This window comes from Elephas maximus, chromosome Y, assembly GCF_024166365.1.
Source record: "Elephas maximus indicus isolate mEleMax1 chromosome Y, mEleMax1 primary haplotype, whole genome shotgun sequence".
NCBI classification, from domain to species: domain Eukaryota; kingdom Metazoa; phylum Chordata; class Mammalia; order Proboscidea; family Elephantidae; genus Elephas; species Elephas maximus.
In genome coordinates this window covers 6,436,155-6,453,200 of record NC_064847.1, presented here as the reverse complement: position 1 = coordinate 6,453,200, position 17,046 = coordinate 6,436,155, and the positions used below count along the sequence as shown (strand labels likewise).

The 17,046-nt window shown below is 38.3% G+C and overlaps 1 protein-coding gene across 3 annotated transcripts in view; it reads right to left on the bottom strand.

Moving 5' to 3' along the window:
- Positions 1–11,235: 11,235 nt before the first annotated feature.
- LOC126069872 (gamma-taxilin-like) overlaps positions 11,236–17,046 on the bottom strand; it is a 90,185-nt gene continuing 84,374 nt past the window's right edge. For all 3 annotated transcript variants that reach the window (XM_049873508.1, XM_049873507.1, XM_049873506.1), the window contains 2 exons: positions 13,911–14,006; positions 11,236–13,081 (listed from right to left, as the gene is read on the bottom strand). In XM_049873508.1, coding sequence (XP_049729465.1) covers positions 12,860–13,081; positions 13,911–14,006 — 318 coding nt within the window. In that variant the 3' untranslated portion in view covers positions 11,236–12,859. The remainder of the gene's footprint in view (positions 13,082–13,910; positions 14,007–17,046) is intronic.

Here is a 17,046-nt window from a genome sequence, read left to right as displayed (position 1 = left end):
GTGTAACCAGGAATATCATTGCTGATGTCAGATGGATCCTGGCTGAAAGAATACCAGAAAGATGTTTGCGTATGTTTACTGACTACGCAAAGGCATTTACCGTGTGGATCATAACAAATTATGGATAACATTGCACAGAATGGGAATTCCAGAACACTTAATTGTGCTCAAGAGGAACCTATACATAATTCAAGAGACAGTCGTTCAAACAGAACAAGGGGATACTTTGTAGTTTAAAGTCAGGAAAGGTGTGCATCAAGTTTGTATCCTTTCACCCTATTCAATCTGTACGCTAAGCAAATAATTCAAGAGCTGGACTCTGTGAAGAACAGGGCATCAATATTGGATTGGAGGTTGGGTAATCATTGTTATCTATTTACTACATTTCATTCATCTGTTCTTGAATATTTTATGGTGTTTCCATTTTTTTGCTATTGTGAATATGCTGCAATGCACACTGGTGTAAAAGACTCTGTATTCGTGTTTTCAATTCTTTTGGGTACAGAGCTAAAAATAGGCGGAGTTATATGTGGTTCTGTTTAGCTTTTTGAGTAACTAGCCAACCTGTTTTCCACAGAGGCTATACCATTTTGCATTCCTACCAGCAATGGATGAGGGTTCTAGTTTGTTCATATCCTTGCCAACATTTGTTTTCTTTCTCTCTCTCTCCCCTCCCCCTCCCTTTCTCCTCATTCTGGGGTGAAGTATCTCAATGTGGTTTTGATTTGCATCTTCCTAATAACATTGAGCATCTTTTCATGTGCTTGTTGGCCATTTGTATATCTTCTTGGTGAAATGTCAGTTCAAGTCTTTGCCTATTTTTGAGTTGTGTCCTTTTATTGCTGTGATGTAGTTCATATAGTTTAGATACTAAACCCTTATGAGGCACTAAGTTACAAATAATTTGTTTTCACTTTTTTTGATGAATCCTTTTGATGGAAAGAAGTTTTTAATTTTGATGAAGTCCAGTATATCCACTTCTTTCTTCCGCTGCTTGTGGTTTTGGTGTCATATCTCAGAATCTATTGTGAAAAAACAAGTACTGACAGGAAGCCAAGATGGCTGACCAGGTAGAAGCTGCCATGGATCCCTCTTGCAACAAAGACTCAGGAAAACAAGTGAATCAATCACATACATGACAATCTACGAACCCTGACGAACAAACACAGATTTAAAGAGTTGACCTGAGTGACAGACCGAGAACGAACAACTATGGGGAAGCAGCGACTGTTTTCGGAGCCTTGAGCCAGTGTCCCAGCCGAGGAACCTTGGCGTGGGGCTTTGGACTGAGCGCAGGGGAGCTGAGCACTGCATCCCGTGAGGGCGCTAACACAGGGCACAGCCCTGCCCCCCTGAACTGACCTCGGGAGGGGGCCCAGCCGGTCCGCGCAGACGGCGCGGCGACGTGGCTGGTGGGAGAAGTTGCCGGGAGGCAGCGACTGGTATTGAAGCCGGGAGTGCAGCATCCCAGGCGGGGAACCTTGGCGCTGGGCTTTGGACTGGGGGGAACCTTGGCGCTGGGCTTTGGACTGGGTGCAGGGGAGTTGAGCTCAACATCCTGTGACAGTGCAAACACGGGGCGCAGCCCCAGCCCCCTGAACTGACCTGGGGGGGCCAGCAGTCCACGCGGATGGCGCAGCAATGCGCCTGGCAGGAGGAGAAGTCACCGGGAGGCAGCGACTGGTTTTGGAGCCGGGAGTGCAGCATCCCAGCCGGGGAACCTTGATTCTGGGCTTTGGACTGGCAGCGGAGGAACTGACCGCGGCTTCTGCGGGCCTGACTCTCGGGGGCAGTCTCTACCCAGCCTGCACACACAGTCGACACGCCCCTCCGGAATCTAAGATAAAACAGTCATCCCAAGCAAGATAAGTAACTGTCTATATTCCAGGGTGCTACTCTGTCCTGTTTTTCTGAACTCTACCCTCCCCTTCCCAGGCGGCTTCATTAACATTGGAATTTCCTGAGCCAGAGGGAGAACTGCTCCGCAGTTTTTCTTTTCCTCCTTTTTTTTTTTCTTTTTGGTCTTTTCCTAACCCATTCTTCTGGCCTGAGAGAAGCAACCACAAAAAACCCAGGGACCAAAAATCCTTCCCTAATTGGACTAAAAACACAGAACCGGCCAAGCATATGTGATCCACAGTCTCCGGCTTTCATCCCTACAGGGAACAAGGTGGCTATTACAATGCAAAGGCATTTCTGATAGGGATCTGACTGCAATTGTTTTAGCGGATTTACTGGAAAGACAAGTTTCCCAGGTCTGCTATCTCTGAGTATTCAACAGAGTACCCACAACAGGGAACTGAGGGCTGAAGCTCCCCCCAGACCGCCTAGCCTCCTGCCTTAGGGGTCTAAGGAGGGTGACACCTACCAATCTGTAGAGGTACTTGCATTGGGGGCCTAAGGTATAGCTGGAGAGCCCACCCACCAAGGTGCTTTAGGAATAGAGACACACCTACCTCACTGACATTTGGGGGAAGCCTGTCAGCATCCTGCCGCCTCTGGAGTGTGAACTCCAGTTGCTACTAGAATATGGTGCACACAATTATCACCACTACTTCTCAAGGTGGCTAGGTGACAGTGTGCATCACACACTTGATGACCCAAAATCAGATTCTACTCAAGAATAGTGAATGGGCTCAGGCTTATATATCTGGTAACAGCCCAAACCAGCTGGTAATAGGTCATAAGCAAGTCAAGGGCTACAACAATCAAGACAACGCAATCTAGTAGCCCATCCACGTATACTGAAAGAAAACAAAACAAGTTAAGACTCAGTGAGCAAATCAAGAATAAATCACTACAATATCTTAGTGATGGCTCGGAGACAGCAGTCGATATCAAACCACATAAAGAAGCAGACCATTACTGCTTCTACAACCCCCCAAACAAAAGAATCAAAATCTTTCCCAAATGAAGATACAATCCTGGAATTAACAGATACAGAATATAGGAAACTAATTTACAGAATGCTTCAAGACATCAGGGATGACCTCAGAGATGAAATAAGGCAATCTGCAGAAAAAAGCCAAGGAACACACTGATAAAGCAGTTACAGAACTCAAAAAGATTATTCAAGAACATAGTGGAAAAATTAATAAGTTCCAGGAATTCACAGAGAGACAGCATTCATAAATCCAAAAGATTAACAATAAAATTACAGAATTAGACAATGCAATAGGAAGTCAGAGGAGCAGACTTGAGCAATTAGAATGCAGACTGGGAAATCTGGAGGACCAAGGAATTAACACCAATATAGCTGAAAAAAAATCAGATAAAAGAATTAAAAAAAAAGAAGAAACCCTAAGAATCATGTGGGACTCTATCAAGAAGGATAACTTGTGTGTGACTGGAGTCCCAGAAGGGGAGGGACAACAGAAAACACAGAGAGAATAGTTGAAGATCTGCTGACAGAAAACTTCTCTGACATCATGAAAGACCAAAGGATATCTATCCAAGATGCTCATCGAACCCCATTTAAGATTGACCCAAAAAGAAAAACACCAAGACATATTATCATCAAACTTGCCAAAACCAAAGATAAACAGAAAATTTTAAAAGCAGCCAGGAATAAAAGAAAGGTCTCCTACAAGGGAGAATCAATAAGTTCAGACTACTCAGGAGAAACCATGCAGGCAAGAAGGCAATGGGATGACATACACAGAGCACTGAAGGAGAAAAACTGCCCGCCAAGGATCGTATACCCAGCAAAACTCTCTCTGAAATATGAAGGCAAAATTAAGATATTTACAGATAAACACAACCTTAGAGAATTTGCAAAAACCAAACCAAAGCTACAAAAATTACTAAAGGAAATTGGTCAGAAAACCAATATCAGATACCAACACAACACAAGGTCACAGAACAGAACATCCTGACATCAACTCAAATAGGGAAATCAGAAAAACAAATTAAGATTAATTAAAAAAAAAGCTCAAAACAGGGAATCATTAAAGTCAATATGTAAAAGACCACAATAATCAAAAAGAGGGACTAAATACAGGTGGCATAGAACTGCCATATGGAGAGGGATACAAGGCGATATAGGACAATACAAGTTAGGTTTTTACTTAGAAAAAAGGGGTAAATATTAAGGTAACCACAAAGAGGTATAACAACTCCATAACTCAAAATAAAAACCAAGAAAAACATAACGACTCAGCAAACATAAAGTCAAATACTATGAAAATGAGGAACACAGAATTTACAAAGAAAAACGTCTCAGCAAAAAAAGTGGAAAAATGAAATTGTCAACAACACACACAAAAAGGCATCAAAATGACAACACTAAACACATACTTATCTATAATTACGCTGAATGTAAATAGACTAAATGCACCAATAAAGAGACAGAGAGTCTCAGATGATAAAGAAACACGATCCATCTATATGCTGCCTACAAGAGACACACCTTAGACTTAGGAACACAAACAAACTAAAACTCAAAGGATGGACAAAAATATATCGAGCAAACAATAAGCAAAAAAGAGCAGGAGTAGCAATATTAATTTCTGACAAAATAGACTTTAAAGTTAAATCCACCACAAAGGATAAAGAAGGACACTGCATAATGATAAAAGGGACAACTGACCAGGAAGATAAAACCATATTAAATATTTATGCACCCAATGACAGGGCTGCAACATACATAAAACAAATTTTAACAGAACTGAAAAGTGAGATAGACACCTCCACAATTATAGTAGGAGACTTCAACACACCACTTTCAGAGAAGGACAGGACTTCCAGTAAGAAGCTCAATAGAGACACGGAAGACCTAATTACTACAATCAACCAACTTGACCTCACTGACTTATACAGAACTCTCCACCCAACTGCTGCAAAGTATACTTTTTTTCTAGCGCACATGGAACATTCTCTAGAATAGACCACATATTAGGTCATAAAACAAACCTTTGCAGAATCCAAAACATCAAAATATTACAAAGCACCTTCTCAGACCACAAGGCCATAAAAGTGGAAATCAATAACAGAAAAATTAGGGAAAAGAAATCAAATACTTGGAAACTGAACAATAACCTGCTGAAAAAAGACTGGGTTATAGAAGACATTAAGGAGGGAATAAAGAAATTCATAGAATGCAACGAGAATGAAAACACTTCCTATCAAAACCTCTGGGACACAGAAAAAGCGGTGCTCAGATGCCAATTTATATCGATAAATGCACACATACACAAAGAAGAAAGAGCAAAAATCAGAGAACTGTCTCTACAACTTGAACAAATAGAAAGTGAGCAACAAAAGAATCCATCAGGCACCAGAGGAAAACAAATAATAAAAATTAGAGCTGAACGAAATGAGTGAGAGAACAGAAAAACAATTGAAAGAATTAAAGCCAAAAGTTGGTTCTTTGAAAAAAATAACAAAATTGATAAACCATTGGCCAGACTAACTAAAGAAATACAGGAAAGGAAATAACCCGAATAAGAAACGAGATGGGCCACATCACAACAGACCCAACTGAAATTAAAAGAATCATATCAGATTATTATGAAAAATTGTACTCTAACAAATTTACAAACCTAGAAGAAATGATGAATTCCTGGAAAAACACTACCTACCTAAACGAACACAATCAGAAGTAGAACAACTAAATAGACCCATAACAAAAAAAGAGATTGAAACGGTAATCAAAAAACTCCCAACAAAAAAAAGCCCTGGCCCAGATGGCTTTACTGCAGAGTTCTACCAAACTTTCAGAGAAGAGTTAACACCACTACTACTAAAGGTATTTCAAAACATAGAAAATGACGGAATACTATCTAACTCCTTCTATGAAGCCAGCATTTCCCTGATACCAAAACCAGGTAAAGACATCACAAAAAAAGAAAATTACAGACCTATATCCCTCATGAACATAAATGCAAAAATCCTCAACAAAATTCTAGCCAATAGAATTCAACAACATATCAAAAAAAATAATCCACCATGACCAAGTGGGATTTATACCAGGTACGCAAGGCTGGTTTAATATTAGAAAAACCACTAATGTAATCCACCATATAAATAAAACAAAAGACAAAAACCACATGATCTTATCAATTGATGCAGAAAAGGCATTTGACAAAGTCCAACACCCATTTATGATAAAAACTCTCACCAAAATAGGAATTGAAGGAAAATTCCTCAACGTAATAAAGGGCATCTATACAAAGCCAACAGCCAACATCACTCTAAACGGAGAGAGCCTGAAAGCATTTCCCTTGAGAACAGGAAGCAGACAAGGATGCCCTTTATCACCGCTCTTATTCAACATTGTGCTAGAGGTCCTAGCCAGAGCAATCAGGCTAGACAAAGAAATAAAGGGCATCCGGATTGGCAAGGAAGAAGTAAAAGTATCTCTGTTTGCAGATGTCATGATCTTATACACAGAAAACCCTAAGGAATCCTCCAGAAAACTACTGAAACTAATAGAAGAGTTTGGCAGAGTCTTAGGTTATAAGATAAACATACAAAAATCACTTGGATTCCTCTACATCAACAAAAAGAACAGCGAAGAGGAAATAACCAAATCAATACCATTCACAGTAGCCCCCAAGAAGATAAAATACTTAGGAATAAATCTTACCAAAGATGTAGAAGACCTATACAAAGAAAACTACAAAGTACTACTACAAGAAACTAAAAAGGACCTACATAAGTGGAAAAACATACCTTGCTCATGAATAGGAAGACTTAACATAGTAAAAATGTCTATTCTACCAAACGCCATCTATACATACAATGCACTTCCGATCCAAATTCCAATGTCATTTTTTAATGTGATGGAGAAACAAATCACCAACTTCACATGGAAGGGAAAGAAGCCTCGGATAAGTAAAGCATTACTGAAAAAGAAGAAGAAAGTGGGAGGCCTCACTCTACCTGATTTCAGAAGCTGTTATACAGCCACAGTAGTCAAAACAGCCTGGTAATGGTACAACAACAGGCACATAGACCAATGGAACAGAATTGAGAACCCAGATATAAATCCATCCACGTATGAGCAGCTGATATTTGACAAAGGCCCAGTGTCAGTTAACTGGGGAAAAGATAGTCTTTTTATCAAGTGGTGCTGGCATAACTGGATATCCATTTGCAAAAAAATGGAACAGGACCTCACACCATGCACAAAAACTAACTCCAAGTGGATCAAAGACCTAAACATAAAGACTAAAACGATAAAGATCATGGAAGAAAAAATTGGGACAACCCTAGGGGCCCTAATACAAGGCATAAACAGAATACAAAACATTACCAAAAATGACGAAGAGAAACCAGATAACTGGGAGATCCTAAAAATCAAACACCTATGCACATCTAAAGACTTCACCAAAAAAGACCATCTACAGACTGGGAAAGAATTTTCAGCTATGACATCCACAAAAAGACAACCCAATGAAGACGTGGGCAAAGGATATGAACACGCACTTCACTAAAGAAGATATTCAGGCAGCTAACAGATACATGAGAAAATACTCTCAATCATTAGCCATTAGAGAAATGCAAATTAAAACTACGATGAGATTCCATCTCACTCCAGCAAGGCTGGCATTAATCCAAAAAACACAGAATAATAAGTGTTGGAGAGGCTGCGGAGACATTGGAACTCTTATACACTGCTGGTGGGAATGTAAAATGGTAAAACCACTTTGGAAATCTATCTGGCGTTATCTTAAAAAGTTAGAACTACCATACAACCCAGAAATCCCACTCCTCGGAATATACCCTAGAGAAATAAGAGCCTTCATACAAACAGATATATGCACACCCATGTTTATTGCAGCTGTTTACAAAAACAAAAAGCTGGAAGCAACCAAGGTGTCCATCAACGGATGAATGGGTAAATAAATTGTGGTATATTCACACAATGGAATGCTACGTATCGATAAAGAACAGTGACGAATCTGTGAAACATTTCATAACATGGAGGAACCTGGAAGGCATTATGGTGAGTGAAATTAGTCAGAGGCAAAAGGACAAATATTGTATAAGACCACTGTTATAAGATCTCGAGAAACAGTATAAACTGAGAAGAACACATACTTTTGTGGTTACGAGGTGGGGAGGGAGTGAGGGTGGGAGAGGGTTTTTTACTGATTAGTTAGTAGATAAGAACTGCTTTAGGTGAAGGGAATGACAATACTCAATACATGGAAAGTCAGCTCAACTGGACTGGACCAAAAGCAAAGAAGTTTCTGGGATCAACTGAATGCTTCAAAGGGCAGCAGAGCAAGGGCACAGGTTTGGGAACCATGGTTTAAGGACACTTCTAAGTCAACTGGCAAAATAATTCTATTATGAAAGCATTCTGTATCCCACTTTGAACTGTGGCATCTGGGGTCTTAAATGCTAACAAGCGGCCATCTAAGATGCATCAATTGGTCTCAGCCCACCTGGATCAAAGGAGAATGAAGAACAACAAGGTCACACGATAAGTAAGAGCCCAAGAGACAGAAAGCGCCACATGAACCAGAGACCTACATCATCCTGAGACCAGAAGAACTAGTTGGTGCCCGGCTACAACCGATGACTGCCCTGACAGGGAGCACAACAGAGAACCCCTGAGGGAGCAGGAGATCAGTGGAATGCAGACCCCAAATTCTCACAGGAAGACCATACTTAATGGTCTGACTGAGACTAGGGGAATCCTGGCAGTCATGGTCCCCAAACCTTCTGTTGGCACAGGACAGGAACCATTCCCGAAGACAACTCATCAGACATGGAAAGGACTGGACAGTGGCTAGGAGAGAGATGCTAATGAAGAGTGAGCTATTTGTATCAGGTGGACACTTGAGACTGTGTTGGCATCTCTTGTCTGGAGGGGGGATTGGAGGATAGAGAGAGTTGGAAGCTGGCAAAATCGTCACGAAAGGAGAGACTGGAAGGGCTGACTCATTAGGGGGAGAGCAAGTGGGAGGATGGAGTAAGGTGTATATAAACATATATGTGACAGTCTGACTTGATTTGTAAACGTTCACTTGAAGCTCAATAAAAGTTAAAAAAAAAACAAGTACTGTCATTTTACCATGTTTTTATGGTTTTATTTCTTATATTGAGGTCATTGATCCAATTTTAGTTATCTCTTCATGTATGATGTGAGGTACAAATCCAACTTCACACTACGCGAAGATTCTGTTGAAGAGATTATTTCTTTATTGAAGAGACTATTCTTTCCCCACTAAATGGACCTGGTACCCTTGTCAAAAATCAACTGACCATAGCTAGGTTTCTGGACTCTTGGGTCTATCCCATTGGTCTTCATGTCTGTGCTTATATCCGTATATTTTTTACTACTATAGCTTTGTAGTACATTTTGAAATCAAATAGTGAGAGTTCTCCTAATAATCTGTTCTTTTTCAAGACTGCTTTTGGTATTCAGGTGCTTGGTAATTACATTACGAATCAGGATATTTTCCATTTCTGCAAGAAAACTTTACTGGAATATTGATAAGAGCTATTTAGAATCTGTAGATAACGCTGGAAAGAACTATCATTTTTAACAAGAATGTTTTGTTTAATCCACATAGATGTCTTTCCATTTTTTATTTCTTTTGGTAATAATCTGTAACGTTCAGTAAACACCCTTGTTTAAATTTATGCTTAAGTAATGCTATTGTAAATGAATTGCTTACTGTTTTAACATACTTTTTCAATTGATTATTGGGTATAGACATACATCTGATTGTTTGTATCCTGCAATGTTGGTGATGTTTATTAGCTCTATCAGTTTGTATGTGTATATTTAGGGTTTTCTAGATGTGATCCGCAAATCCTTCTGATTTGAATGCTTTTAATATTTTTTTGCTTATCTAATTCCTCTGGCTAAAATTTCCAGCATTCTGTTACAAAGAAGCGGTAAAAGCAGGCTTGTTCCCGATATTAAGCGGAAAGCTTTGTCTTGCTCCGTTGAGTATGACGTTGGGTTTGGGTTTTCACTAATGCCTTTTATCATGTTGAGGAATTTCCCTGGTATTCCCAGTTGTGAAGTGTTTTTTTATCACAAAACAGTTCAGATTTTGTCAAACGCTTTTCCTGCATCAATTGAGATGATCATGTGGTTCTCTTTCTTCATTCTATTAATGTGGTATATTCTAAGACGATTAGCCTCCAAAACTAAAAACCAATTCCACGGCTGTCCATTCCAGCTCATGGTGACCACTTGTGTTACAAAGTAGAGCTGCTTCATAGGCTTTGTTTGGGTGTAATCTTTATGGAAGCAGATCACCAGGCCTTTCTCCTGCAGCACCACTGGGTGGGTTTGAACTGCCATGGTTTAGATTAGTAGTCAACTGGCAACTGTTTGCACCACCCAGAGATCTTTGATTGGCTTCCACGGTTAAAAAAAAAAAGGTTATTCCATGTTTTTGCTACTCTACGGTTGTTTCAGTGGAGAAAGAGGTTCTTGAATCTCTCTCTTTGCCATATTCTATAACCCTCAAACTCTACTTTGAGTCTTACCTGAACAGTTTTAACAACTAGTTTTCTCTCAAGCTGTTTTTCTAGAGAGTAAGAGCCTGCTTGGTAAGACTGAGTAAGCCTGAAGTTCTTTTGTTCATCAACCAGTAATAAAAAGATGAATCATATGAACAAGTATCCCTTGATTTCAATACCTACTCAGTTCTTAGGTTCATATTGTTAGCATATGTAGGTAGGCCTACATATGCTAAGGCTAGCTGAGATTGGAAATATTCTTTGTAGTTTTTCAAAGCCTTGCCAGAAGCTACACTGTAGAAATATTCTAGAAAAATCCACATAAAGGAAGAAAAATGTATTAACAACTCTGGCCTAATAAAATGAAAATTTTATTCCCCAATAAGTGAGTATATCCCCACCCTGCTTAAATTGTGCAATAATTAACATTTTAAGACCTGAGAAACCAGCTATCTATAAAAAAAAAACTTTGAACTTGATGGTTATCATAAATTTAAGTTACCCTATTTATAAAAAATACAGAGAGGCTGTTAAATTAATCAAATATGTATTTATTTAACCCTAACAAAACTGAGTAGATAAAACCAGATTTCCGTTAGTGAAAAATCTGTACAAATTGTCTTTGAAGAACAAAACAAGATTTGCCTCTTATCAATCTGTCTTTATGAAACATGTGGGCTGTAAAAATAAAGCAGTGTGTTTAACACTGTAAACTTTTTCAGTTATTTTCATTTACAGTCTGTAAGAGGTAGGTTTTTCTGCAACACCTGAGAATTGAACTGTAATAACCAGGTGTACTAAGATAGTTGCATTAAAAAAAAAAAAAACTAGAAACTGCTGGTATGAAGATCAAGCAACTTATCACTGCAAGTCTGATAATAAAATGGTTTGCTATCTAAGGCCCAAGCTTTTTGTATACCTCAGATTCACTGCCAGTATAGATACTACAACTCCAGAAGATTCCATGATGATGCAACAAACACAGTTTAAATAAATTAAAAATTTAAATTTTTCCTATGCCAGCTACAACGTTCTCAGTCAGGCTATGACAAACTTAAAAGGGACAGAAAGTAAGTATTTTACATTTACGTAGTTGTAGTACAAAAGCAGTCACAGACAATACGTAAATGATTCAAAAATAATAGGCTTGGTTGTGTTCCAACAAAGTTATTTTGCAAAAGTGGCTAGCCTGGGCTGTAGTTTGCTAACCCTGTTGTAGTAAATAGCATAGACTGGGCATGCCACAAAGCTACAACACTGGTCTGCTCAAGTAACTGCTGATTAGGAGGAAAGCCTTCTAAAAGGGGTCTGCTTTTTTTTTTTTCTCATTTTTCACTTGGTAACACAGGAAAAAATCTGAAAGAAAACTAAGTGTATGTCTAACAAAATAAATATCCCTTTAATATATTATTCCACACAGTAATATCTAACACAGTATGCCAAAAACAGGAGGCTAAGAATGCCATGTACAGCAGCCCAACACTTATCTTCCATACACAAGTACCACAAAGTAACATGGTGGGCCACACAAATGTCTTAATAAAATGCTAAGTGCTTACATCCACAGAGCTTTTGTGAAATATACTCACTAGGAATATAGAGTCCAATATTTCATTTAGTAGCTAAAGATGATGTTTCTAAAAGGCTGTTTAGGGAGACATTTAGTTTTACTTTGCTTATTCTGGCATAGTAATTAAATTTTTCAAATTTCATATGAATTTCTTTTCTTCCACTGTCTGGGACCCGGTATATATTATCCTATACTACTTTGAGAGATTCAAGAGTTGTGGTCATCTCAACTGTCAAGGGGAATAAATATTATCAAAAAGTTAACCTAATTCAAATACCTTATACATGTTTCTGATCCAAGACTAGATTTTATTTTTTACTTGGCATTTAAATGGGCTACTGGGCAAAACTAATCATCTTTATATTTTTTTCTTTTTGAATTATGTTAATAAGCTAGAGCATTTAGTATTTTTTTTCGCACCAAGGGACCATTTTTAAAGTCTCATTTTATGATAACTATCTACAAGGAGCAAGACAATGAAATGAACACATTGAAAGAACAAAGCAATGCACATATACCTTAATTCCAAGAAAGAGGGAAATAAGGAAAATGTACAACACAGATAAAGATTAAAACAACCCAAAACTGCTAAACAGCCTCTTATACCATTTAAGTCCAGTAGTTCTAAGAAAATACAGATATGGTAGAAAAAGTAAGGAAAGTTTCATAACAAAACCAACAGTTACTATTAACAGAGAAAGTTATACACAAAATACATCTTTTAACACAGTGATCATACTTTGTTTTAGTCAAATGATTCAGTGCTTAGAAGAAATCCTGTGGAAAGGGTCTTTTAAACGACGTTTTGTTATATTTGATGCTTTGGGTCCCATCTCCAGCTGGTCTCCTGGATCTCTTTCAGAGCAAGTTCTCAGTTCCTTTGCAAGAACCAACAACAACACAGGAGTGTAACACAGGCACTGCTGGATCCACATGTGCTGCTTTTACAGAGACCTGATCTTTAAGGACTTCCATCTTTTCACTGAGCTCATTTCTTTCCATTTGAAGAGCTCTACACAGCTTCTCTAGCCTTTCTAGTTTTATTTGAAAGGCATTATACTCTTTATCACAAATAGCTTTCTGTTGGAAAAAAACAGCAAAATTTATGTAATCTCATTAAATATAAATTAGGTTTTTGTATATAAAGTTAGTAAGTCAAAATGAAAACTACTTGTTTTATCATCTCTTGAACAATACCAATTAATATTTTAAAATTTAAATTATTCTAGAGCAATGCCACAAAATTGTCATTCTTTAAGCAAAATCAATTTCTTGACTTTAAGAAACATTTCATACATATAATATTGAAGAATTAAGGATCTGAACCTAAAATGACAGTAATAAGAATTAAAGACAGAGAAGTTTGTACTTCCACATGAATTTCTATTTCCTTCTACCAGTTCGGAGAAGAGAGTACTACATGTGCTCCAACATCTTCTCTTCTGAAATATTACAAACAACTCTTATTAAAGTTTCTGAAAGTGAGGAATCTAATAATTGCAAATAGAATATGTCTTATTTGTATTTATAGCAAACCTGGCAAAAAGAACTTTTGTTGTCTTTTGGAAAAGAATAAGTTAAGGTAACAAAGCAACTGAATTTCTGGTTTGTGTACTCTCCACTGGAAAATCAGAATAAAATTATCTTTCCTGTGGAGCAGTGGGTCTCAAAGTTGTGGTTCTTGAACCAGCAGCATCAGCATGACCTAGATACTTATAAAAATACAAACTGAGGGGAGTGAGGGTAGGAAAGCATACCAATTTTAACAAGCCTGATTCTGTGCAAGCTCTAGTTACAAAATAAAATCTAGAAACTTTATACCTGTTCACAACACAAACCTGGGCTAATAAATTGGGAGAAAATAAATTCAAATGAATACCCATTATTTAGTCAAGTAAAACCATCTCACCTCTTCAGCCATTTGGAGAAGTATTTTATTATTATTTTCCCATTTGGTACGCCATATTATGGTTTCTTTTTCCAGTTTTTTAATTTTCTTTGTCATCTATGAATAAACACAACTGCAAACTTAAACTCTAAGTTCCACTTACTATCCCATGACAAAAACAAAAACATCTGCTTAATGTTCCTGCCTCACTCCCCCTGCCTCAACCAGTTGACAAGACACAAACATCTACGCCACCACCTAAGATACAACCATTGGTCTCATCTGGCCAATGCAAAAGAGAAACTAGTGTACAGGACTAACCACAGCCTCACTTTACCTTAAGAACAGAAGAAAGAGACATGCCTGGCTACTAGTACCAACCTTTCAAATTAGGGCCACAATAGAGGAACCCTGATAGAAGGAGAGAAAAATGTGGAACAGAACTCAAATTATTAAAAAGTCCAGACTTAAATGGACTGGGTGAGACTAGAGGACTCCTTGAGATACTCCATAAACTTTTAACTGTAAATACTCTGAGGGTACCTTTCAGCTAAAAAACACTTAATTATAATTATAGCAATTATACCAGTGAGTACTGTACACCTTTAAGATATCATGTATGTGAGACCAAATTGTCAAGTTAGACAAAAGCAAAGACGAAAAGGTAAGTAATGTAGATGCAAGGCAAGCAGAAAGGAATTAATAAGAATGTTAACAGATTGTGAAAAATGGAACCCATGTCTCTGAACAATATATGCAGTAACAGTTAAATGGAAATTTGGTACATAAACTTTCACTGAAAACACAATAAAATTAAAAAAAAAAATAGCTATGCCTAAGTCTTAGTAACAGAGCTTATCTCAGAAACCACTAAGGTAGCAGTAGCAGCAAATAAAGCTGGGGCTTCATTTAAGAGAAAAATAAATTTGATCCTCTCAATTTCAAATTACAAACTATAGATAACACTGTGAAGAATGGGAATTCCAGAACCCTTAATTGTGCTCATGAGGAACCTTTACATAGATCAAGAGGCAGTTGTTCAGACAGAACAAGGGGATACTGATTGGTTTAAAGTCAGGAAAGGTGTGTGTCAGGGTTGTATTCCTTCACCATACCTGTTCAATCTGTATGCTCAGCAAATAATCCGAGAAGCTGGACTATATGAAGAAGAACAGGGCATCAGGATTGGAGGAAGACTCATTAACAACCTGTGTTATGCATATGACACAACCCTGCTTGCTGAAAGTGAAGAGGACCTGAAGGACTTACTGATAACGATCAGAGACCACAGCCTTCAGTATGGATTGCACCTTAACATAATTATGGCACTGGTGAAGAATACTGAATGTACCATGAAATGCCAGAAGAATGAACAAGTCTGTACTGGAAGAAATACACCCAGAGTGCTCCTTCAAAGACAGTGGACATGTCACCAGGAGGTGCTGTGAGTCAGAAGCAACTCCGTGGCATCTAACAACCACCACGCACCTTGACATAAAACAAAAATCCTCACAACTGGACCAATAGAGAACATCATGATAAACATACTTTTGACATGTTACCAGGAGGGACAGGTCCCTAGAGAAGAACATCATGCTTGGTAAAGTAGAGGGTCAGTGAAAAAGAGGAAGAGCCTCAAGTAGATAGACTGACACAGTGGCTACGAAAATGGGCTCAAGCACAGCAACAATTTTGAGGCTGGCACAGGAGAACGCAGTGTTTCACTCTGTTGTACAGAGGGGTCATTATGAGTCAAGCCCAACTTGATGGCAATTTCTAAGGAAGTATGTTATGGAGGAAGCTCTCAGATACCATACTGTGAATTCTCTCAGTTAAGGCTGTAGTACAGTCATTTATTACAATTGGCAGTAGCAAGAAATTAAAGCTCTTTTCTCTAAATTCTATGAAAACATGTCCCTGTTTCTGAGTTTTCTAAAGAAATAGCCCATTCAACGAATTTTACCAGATTCTTAAGATGGGGATTTGTGGCCCCGAAAGAGAATAAGATTCTGAGGCCTCAACAGTTTCAGAACTACAGGGAGCATAATATAAGATTCTAGTCCTTGTGAGTTTGCATAACTACACACAATACTATAATACAAAACTAACTGAAACAAAGATCCTAGGGAAGAGGTCATGAAAGATCTAGGTTGTGTGTTGGCTGACAGTGATCTCTACAGAGATGACGGCAGAGAGAATATGTTCCAATCCAGAGAATTCTCCAGAAGGAAGGCTATTTTGTCTTCACCTGGTGTCACTGGCTGGTGCACGCAGCTAAGCACTTAGTTACTAACCAAAAGGCTGTAGGTTCAAATCCTTCCAGAAGCATTTTGGAAGAAAGACCTGGTGATCTAATTCCAAAAACTCAGCCAATGAAAGTCCTATGCATCACAGTCCTACTCTGACATACATGTAGTTGCCCTGAGTCAGAACCGGCTCAACAGCAACAGGTTAATTATAGTAAACTGGAATCTCACATGAAATGATTAAAAGAAAGAACTAATCTGCTGCTCACTGAATTTCAGAATACTGGGCCTAAAGATAAAAGGAAGTAGTAATTTGAACACTTAAAAATGTGCCAAACACTGTTTGAAACATTATTTTATGAAGGGTAGGTATTTTTGTTATCCTCTTTTTAACATGAAGGAAAAGAAATGCACAGAAGAGTTAAACTTTCCACAATCACACATTACATGACTGACAAGAAATTAGCCCAGGATATTTAACTAAATAAAGAGCACACACTCTTTTCACCAAAAACCTATTGTCAGTTCTGACTCATAGCAACCCTATAGAACACATAACTGCCCCACAGAGTTTCCAAGGCTGTAGATCTTTACGGAAGCAGACATCTTTCTCCCACTGAGTGGCTGGTGGGTTCACACTGCCAACCTTTCAGGTAGCAGCCAAGCACTTTAACCAGTGAGGTACCAGGGGTCCTAATACTCTCTCAACCACTACATAAAATCTAGTAATAATCGTAATTTACATCTACTAAATGCTTACAAAGTGCCAGGCACTACTGAATTTACCCCCAGCTTGCTCTATTTTTTAAAATCACCTATTTTAAGGGGGAGATGTAAGATAAATAACTTGCTCCAAGAAAGTGATACAAATAACAGAGCTCTGTTCCAAAGTCCATGCTCCAAACCAATGC